Source organism: Squalius cephalus (assembly GCF_949319135.1).
Source record: "Squalius cephalus genome assembly, chromosome: 7".
NCBI lineage: Eukaryota > Metazoa > Chordata > Actinopteri > Cypriniformes > Leuciscidae > Squalius > Squalius cephalus.
Window position 1 is genome coordinate 29,866,589 of NC_137128.1, and position 8,934 is coordinate 29,875,522.

The 8,934-nt window shown below is 42.1% G+C and overlaps 1 protein-coding gene across 1 annotated transcript; it reads left to right on the plus strand.

The window, feature by feature from the left end:
- Positions 1-4,009: 4,009 nt before the first annotated feature.
- On the plus strand, positions 4,010-8,074 carry tcea1 (transcription elongation factor A (SII), 1). The gene is made up of 10 exons (XM_079877791.1): positions 4,010-4,196; positions 4,752-4,814; positions 4,904-5,009; positions 5,542-5,641; positions 5,817-5,962; positions 6,991-7,047; positions 7,178-7,332; positions 7,436-7,582; positions 7,663-7,734; positions 7,845-8,074. Exons 1-10 carry the CDS (start codon positions 4,122-4,124, stop codon positions 7,851-7,853), a joined length of 930 nt encoding a protein of 309 aa, XP_079733917.1. The 5' UTR covers positions 4,010-4,121; the 3' UTR covers positions 7,854-8,074.
- Positions 8,075-8,934: the final 860 nt, after the last annotated feature.

The window sequence follows — 8,934 nt, forward strand, 5'->3', positions numbered from 1 at the left end:
TCCCGCTCCCTACAATATGAATATATGCTGACGCTGCGGATAAAAATCGATCACTTGTTCACACAATTATTATTTTCTATATGGTGAATGGCACATTGTGCACTATATATGGGATAGGGATTTATTTAGACAGAGTAAATATGCTTTACATTGGGGCGAATAAAGTCTGGTTTGCTCACAGTCTGCTCTGGTTCAGAGACATGATAACACAGAGCTATTATTGCTGATAATTTTGTTTCGGCTAGTAGAAGTTCTGAATATGCGAGATTCGGCACAGACCACAAAACATATCGAACCCATTTGAATTCTACACAGAATGCTGTCTTTTAAAACGATATGGAGGAGATTAGGAGGAGAAACTGTTATACAGACTCGGCATTAGAAACAGCACTGACGAGTAGAAGAGATAACACCAGTGCCTTGAACCAACATAAATTAAACAATTTTCAGCATGATTATGTTCACCACCGTCTCTGGACCTCTCCGACACGGACACCACCCACCGTCTCCAGCATGGACACCACCGTCTCAGGCACGGACACCAACGTTTCCAGCAAGGACACCACTGTCTCCAGCAAGGACACTAACCTCCCCGGGACGGACACTAACGATTTCGGCACGGACACCACGTCTCCGGCACGGACACCACCGTCTCCGGACCGGACAGCAACGTCTCCGGCACAGACACCACCCACCGTCTCCGGAACAGAACAGACACCACCCACCGTCTCCGGAACGGACACCACCCACCATCTCAGGCTCGGACACTAACGTCTCCGGAATGGACACCAACGTCTCCACAATGGACACCAACGTCCCCGCCATGGACACCACCCACCATCTCCGACACAGACACCAACGTTTCCGGCACGGACACTGTCTCTGGCACGGACACCAACGTCTCCAGCAAGGTAACCAACGTCTCCAGCAAGGACACCAACGTTTCCAGCAAGGACACCAACGACTCCAGCATGGAAACCACAGTCTCCGGCACAGACACCAACGTCTCCGGCACGGACACCAATGACTCTGGCACGGATACCACCGTTTCCGGTACAGACACCGCCACGGACACCACCGTCTCCGGCACGGACACCAACATCTCTAGAACAAACACCAACAACTCCGGAACGGACACCACTGTCTCTGGCACAGACACAGGCACGGACACCACCGTCTCTAGCACGGACACCAGAGTCTCCGGAATGGACACCACAGTCTCCAGAACGGACACCACCCACCATCTCCGGCACGGATACCAACAACTCCGGCACGGACACCAACGACATCACAGTCTACGGGCACGGACACCAATGTCTCTGGCACGGACACCAACGACTCCGGCACGGATACCACCGTCTCCGGCACGGAGAAGTGCACAGACACTGCCGTCTCCGGCACGGACACCAACGACTCCGGCACAGACACCACCGTCTCCGGCATGGACACCAACGTCTCCGGCACGGACACCAACGACTCTGGCACGGATACCACCGTCTCCGGAAAGGAGAGGTGCACAGACACCACCGTCTCCGGCACGGATACCACCGTCTCCGGCACGGACAAGTGCACGGACACTGCCGTCTCCGGCACGGACACCACCGTCTCTGGAACGGACAGCAACGTCTCCGGCACGGACACCACCCACCGTTTCCAGCACAGACATCAATGTCTCCGTCACGGACACCACCGTCTCCAGAACAGACACCAACGTCTCCGGAACAGACACCACCCACCGTCTCCGGCACGGACACCAACGTCTCCGGAATGGACACCAACGTCTCCGGCACGGACACCAACATCTCCGGCACGGACACCAACGACTCCGGCACAGACACTACCATCTCCGGCATGGACACCAATGTCTCCGGAATGGACACCACTCACCAACGACTCCGGCACGGATACCACCGTTTCTGGAACTGACAGCAACTTCTCCAGCACGGACACGAACGTCTCCGGAACGTACACCACCATCTCCGGAACGGACACCACCGTCTCTGGCACGGACACCAACGTCTCCAGAACTGACACCAACGTCTCCGAAACAGACACCGCCATGGACACCACCGTCTCCGGCACGGACACCAACGTCTCTAGAACAGACACCAACGACTCCTGCACGGACACCACCGTCTCTGGCACGGACACAGGCACGGACACCAACGTCTCTAGAACAGACACCAACGACTCCTGCACGGACACCACCGTCTCTGGCACGGACACAGGCACGGACACCACCGTCTCTGGCACGGACACCAGAGTCTCCGGCACGGACACTAATGACTCCGGCACGTCTCCACCGTCTCCGGACCGGACACCACAGTCTCCAGAACAGACATCAAAGTCTCCGACACAGACACCACCATCTATGGAAAGGACACCACCATCTACGATTCTAGTCAGAATATGAGTCTGATACTGCTCCATTGGGCTGTGATTAAGGGGCGTGTTTCAACCAAACCAGGAAAGAAAATGCCTCTGCACTCAATTGGATAGACCTACAACCAATCAGAGCAACGGAGTAAGTGACGTATGTTCTTCATTCATCTTTCCGATCGACAAATGCCTTCATCTCGGTTCTCTGTTCCACTTTTAAAATGAATGCGCTGTCGATATCTTCTATAACAGACGCGATGGCGGAATCTACACATGATGTTTCATAATCAAAGTTCGGGAGGAGCATGTTCAAATAATCAATCCAATCAACTTGTCATCAAACAATTACCATGTCTACTGATGCTGATAGGCATGAGAGGAAGCATATATTTAATCACTCTGTCAACTCACCTAACATTCCTTGACAGTTTTCAGCATCCCTCCACTCGCTCTTGGCTTGTTCTTCCACAGCCAGGAATATGGGGGGGAGTAGGCTACTTTGGGTTTGGGCCGAATACCGAGCCCGGAGCCCTCTCCTCGGACAGCACGGCAAATTTTTTTTTTTTTTTTTTGTAAGTGTGAACTCGTGAAATCTCAATTCTTCAGAGGCAGTCATCTTTGTTGTAAAGGAATTCAACCCAAGCGCTCTTTGACGTGGATGATTACGTTACTGTTGATCATCTGTCCATCATCGTATAAAGCCCGCCCTGACAATTTGATTGGTCTGAACAGCTCTGGTTCGAGCATAATTGCTCCACAACGGATCAAGTCCAGGCCGAACTTCCCGACCTAAAAATGTTGTGGGCGGGGCTAAGTTCGGCTGGCATCCAGGCTAGTCTTCAGCCATTTTTATGTTTGAATTTACAATGTGAAAAACAAGGTTGTGTATTTTTGTAGATGTAGATAGACCAAAATAAAACCAATTTTTATAAAATATCAAGAAAATAAGTATTGTGATACTTGGTGCCACAGTGACACTCGATCTTGTCCCAAAAAGTATTGCTATACCACAATACTCAATATGTTGTCCCACGGTGAGTCAATTTCCCCTGTTGCACCTACACAAATTTTGAGGGTTCCCCCAACTGCCAAATCCCACTTTAACCACTGAGTGTGTGTCAGCCACCTCATTCCCAACATGTGAAGACACAACATAAAATAAACCCCGTTACATTAACATCCTTTAAACTGCGCAGCAAAGAATTCATTCAGAGTGATATATCCTCACTAACTTATCTTGAAGACAATATATCAAGGCAGAAGAACGTGAACACATTACCGCCTCATCCGACATCAAAACCTGTTTTCATGTCATGTTGTCCGCGGCTGTGTTGATCATTGTAAAATAAAGCACGAGCGCACTCTAGTGTTGCATAGAGGTTGCTGGGATCTCACCACTGTGCTTTCAACAAAAAAATCGATACCATATGAATAAAACTGTTTTACAAGCAATGTGCATAACATTTTAGACACTTATGTGTGTAACTTTCATGTGGCTCAAATGATAAGCTTGAAGCAATTCAATAATTCAGAACGCTTCGCATTTGATGGCGTTAGTGTTGCCTGGGCTTTACGTCGATGAGTAGTCAATGGGTTGATTAGTGATGTCTGGGCTTTTCATAGAAACGCCTTCCTGCCAGAGCTGTGCTGGTTTCGCCGCCGGTTGAGTGGTGTGTTCCTGTGTGGTTCTACGTTTTGAACATACTTAGTTTAAATTTAATATTTGCCACTAATCATAAATAATGGGTAAGAAAGAAGAGGAAGAGATCATCCGGATTGCAAAGAAGATGGATAAAATGGCACAGAAGAAGAACGGGGTGAGGTGTTTTGTCATGAATGAATTCCCTGCCCCGTACTAGACGAGGCTACATTGATACATAGCAAGCTAACCGCTACATATTAAGAAGAACTAATTTCATCATCTACAGCGAAACTGGCGAACTGTCTTGTGAATAGATTTAGTGGTTAATGTTCAAGTGTGTGCAGCATATAGTGGTTTAGTTCACTGGTTTAGAAACTCAACGCTTAGCGGGAAAGTTAGCAACATTAGCCGCTGTTAGCGCGGATAAATACACGGGGTCAGTCAGCGGGAGGCAGTAATGCAACTGCTTTCATATCGAATACAAACTGCATAAAGACTCTTGTTTTATTATATAATTTTATAAACCAATTGAACGCAAGGTTTTATCCAGACCGCGGCAGTGAAGTGAGTAAAAGTGGGATAATTCGCAAAAGTTCGGCTACAAAGTGACTACTGTTGACGTCTACGTAAACATACGCATGTGTTATTAAAGTTCCCATACATTTTATTGTGTCTATTAAAGCATCATAATGAAGTGCATTTTGGTAAGTCGTATTTTTATTCTTGTTAGGTTGGTGCACTGGACTTACTAAAGGAATTAAAGAATATACCCATGACCCTGGAGCTTCTGCAGGTATGTTTACCTTGTTTACTGCACGCCGTTCTCGCTTCAGTCCTCAAGTATATATAACGAGAGATTTCCTCTGCTTTTCTTATAAACAGTCAACGAGGATCGGGATGTCGGTCAATGCCATCCGCAAACAGAGCACAGACGATGAAGTGACCTCACTGGCCAAGTCCTTGATCAAGTCCTGGAAGAAGTTGCTCGGTAAATAACATTTGACATTTTAATGTGAAAGTATTTATGTATGAAGTTACGCTGAGGTTCACACAGGTGAGTAAATAAACAAGTGTATTTTATCACATAAATTATGATCATCATCTACTAATGTTTGACAACCAGACAATTTTCAAATATTGTATGGCTTAATTTACAACCTAACACATCATTTTTACAAAAATATCTATATTTTTTTGCTATTTAAAAAAAATAAATGATACTTGGTTTGATATTGTTATTTAATGTAATGACATACGCAGTGTGGCTTATGTGTCCAAATACTTTTGGGGGCTTGTGTGTATAATATAATGTGTAACAGTGTGTAAGCATACATTGTGTATAATTCAAACTTCTCATTCAGTTATTTAACAATAATATAAGTTACTATGGGTTTTTGTTGTTGTAATACCACTAATTGCCTATATGTGGTAGCAACTGCAGGTTTCCTTTTGTACAATGTCCCAGATATATTTGTTGCACTACACTTATGAAATGACTAAAGAGTGGTTTTGACATCCAGATGAACCTGCTGCGGATAAGAATTCTGAGGAGAAAAAGAAGGAACGCACAACACCGGTAGTCTCACCATCGCAAGCCAGTCCGGAGCCCAGAGAAGAGAGGTACCAACTACAAGATTGTGTTAATGGTCTTGAGATTATCATAAAATTAAATAATCATATATTAATCTTTTGATCTTTGGCCCTAAATAAGGCTTTATAGTTCTAACTCTGGCTTGCTCTTTATGAACTTTTCCTCTATCTCTTTATTCTCTTTATTTCTTATCTTCTCTCTCAGCTCAAGCAGTAATTCTAGCAGTAAGAGCGAGTCTGTCGATGTTACACCCAACACATTGATAGCCACTTTCCCACGAGCTCCAGGCACATCTGACTCAGTCCGTATCAAGTGCAGAGAGATGCTGTCAAGTGCTTTGCAAACAGGAGGCAAGTCATGGCAGGCAATTCTTCCGCACACACATTTTCTCCTTACTAAGTTAGCATATGGTGTCTTGCCAAGAGTATTTAGACTTGTTACTAATTTTGATATCTTTCTGAATTATAAGTCATACATTTAGACTTGAATGAATGGTGCAAAATACATAGACTACTTTGATTAACAGTTATTCAATAGTTATTGGTGATTGATGATAATTGATTTATATATATATATATATATATATATATATATATATTAGGGGTGTAACGCTACACAAACATGATGGTTTGGTACGTACCTCGGTTTTTAAGTTACGATTCGGTATGGGTTTGGTACAGCAGGTGGAAGTAAACTAAACACAAAATTGCTTCTTTTATCTTTTTTTGTATTTAACCTTTTTTTAAATAAATTCAATTGTTATTCATTTTCTTAAGGATAAAAAAAACATTCTTGTAAAAAAAAAAAAAATCTTGGCTAATGCTGTAAACTATATAGAGAGCCCAAGTTAATTACATATTTTTTTAAATATACATTGAATAATTAAGACATTTTCTAACAGATTAAATAAATATAATGAATATGCTAATATAGTGCATATATGAAATGCTTCTTTCTAGAGTTAATTTCTCTAGTGAACTAACCTTGCTGTCGACACTAAATGCCTTAAGTAAATGTAATGCTACGTGAGATATTCTCAAGCAGTTTTATTGATATCTTTCCGCATTTGAAACACTGGTTGAGAGATGTAAACATACTGATCATCATCTCTTCTTCTGCGCTTTTTACTGGTAGCAAACAGCATTGCATAACCGCGCGCGCCCTCCTTCTGGATTGGAGTGTTGATCGCCTGTGACTGACTATTCGTTGCATGTGACGTCCTTACGGTTCGGCACAAATACGTGTACCGTTACACCCCATATATAAATATATATATATATGCACACACACACATACATGCATTGTGTAAAGTTCAGAGTTTTCTTGTTTTTAAATGTTTGAAGTGTTTTGTCTTTTTTTTTTTTCTTTTTTTTTTCAGATGATCACATTGCGATTGGCGCTGATTGCGATGAACTTGGAGCCCAGATTGAAGAATATATCCTTTTTGTATTCATCTTAAAAGTTATTATTGCTATTGAAATGTGTAAATGTGTAAAATCCTCCACATATTATATATATTATATTTTATATTTCATTTTACTTGCATTTCCTTGACCAACTTGCACGTATTTTTTCGGAGTTTAAAAACACTGACATGAAATACAAGAATCGTGTACGAAGCCGAATCTCCAATCTTAAGGATGCAAAGAACCCCAACCTGAGAAGGAACGTGCTGTGTGGGAATGTGAGCCCAGACCGCATAGCAAAAATGACAGCAGAGGTGAGTAAACAGTGACACGGTAGTCTATTCACTTTGCCGTTTTATAATAGTTATAGGAACATGTTCTCTCAGAGGTGACCGTGTGGAAATCTAAATCCAATAGGAAATGGCAAGCGATGAGCTGAAGGAAATGCGTAAGAATCTGACCAAAGAGGCCATCAGGGACCACCAGGTGGCTACTTCTGGGGGCACCCAGACTGACCTGTTCACTTGCGGGAAATGCAAAAAGAAGAAGTGTACATACACCCAGGTAACCAGACAGTGTTTTATAATTATCTGTGTAGTTGATTTTTATAAATACGTTTTATAAACACAAATCTTTTTCATTAGGTTCAAACTCGAAGTGCTGATGAACCGATGACAACTTTCGTCTTCTGCACTGAATGTGGAAATAGGTGGAAGGTATGCGTTTCTTTTGATGTTTTCTATTGTTGTGCCCATTGATAACTTTATATTACCTACAAACATTATGTAATTAATTAACGGTGTCTCTATTAAATCTATTTCCACAGTTCTGCTGAAGTTGGGGGTTGTTCTCTTTGTTTGGAGATGTAGCTGAATTCCAGGACCACGTTTCTGTATCATTGATGACAATTCAATGGCGCACCTGATGTACAAAGGCCACAATAGATCCCATCAACTGTTTGTTTTATTATAATGGTCCACAAACTCATGTCCTGTGTTTTAACTTGACGTATAGCTAGGCCGTAGGCCTTTGGACTATGATCAATGTTGTCGGATTTCTGTTTTCTTTTACCATCATTTTTTATATTCGTAGATAAACATTTTGACAACATTCATGTTTAGATAGTTTTGCTTTTCCCTTATGAAAACCAGTCAAAACTATTTAATTTTCCTTGACAAACCTACCCATTTTAAAATAAAATACTTTTAGCGTATGTTTGCTTTTGGTAACGGCTCAAGAATTATTATTATTTTTTACCTTGTTTATTTGGAAGATACTTTTGAGTCTCTTTGTCACTCACTCTTTGAATTATACATATTTATATGCATGATCTACAAATTTTTACTGTGTACATGGCTTTTACTTTAAGGAGTAAAATGTTTTAAAGATTGAGGGCGAGTGTGATTTATACATCATTTTGACAAGACAGCACGTTACACATCTGAGACGATTGTCAATTTTAAATTAAAAAAAAAAACTTCACAAAAATAATTTATTAGCAAATGGATAGTCTTAGATTAACGTCACCGCATTGGTTCTTATTGGGTGTTATTATTTTGAGGTTTTTGCAGTTACATTTAATGTAAAGATCCTTATGTTTCCTTTTAAGATTTAATGATAACAGGTCGGCGCCAATAGCCTCATGGGCAGCGCTCCAACATATAGCGCAGTTGCGCTTCAGGCGTCCCGAGATCCCGTCCCCCTCTCTCTCCCTCCAACTTCGCTTCCTGTCAATTAACTGTCCTATGATAATAAAAGGTAAAAATGCCAAAAAACTAATTTTTAAAAAATATAAAAGATTTAATTATAACAGAATTTTTCACTTTTTAAAAAAGTAAATAAAACTAATGCTTTTGGATCCACTTTTGGTTACACTTTATTTTAAGGTGTCTGTGTTACAATGTAATTGTACATTA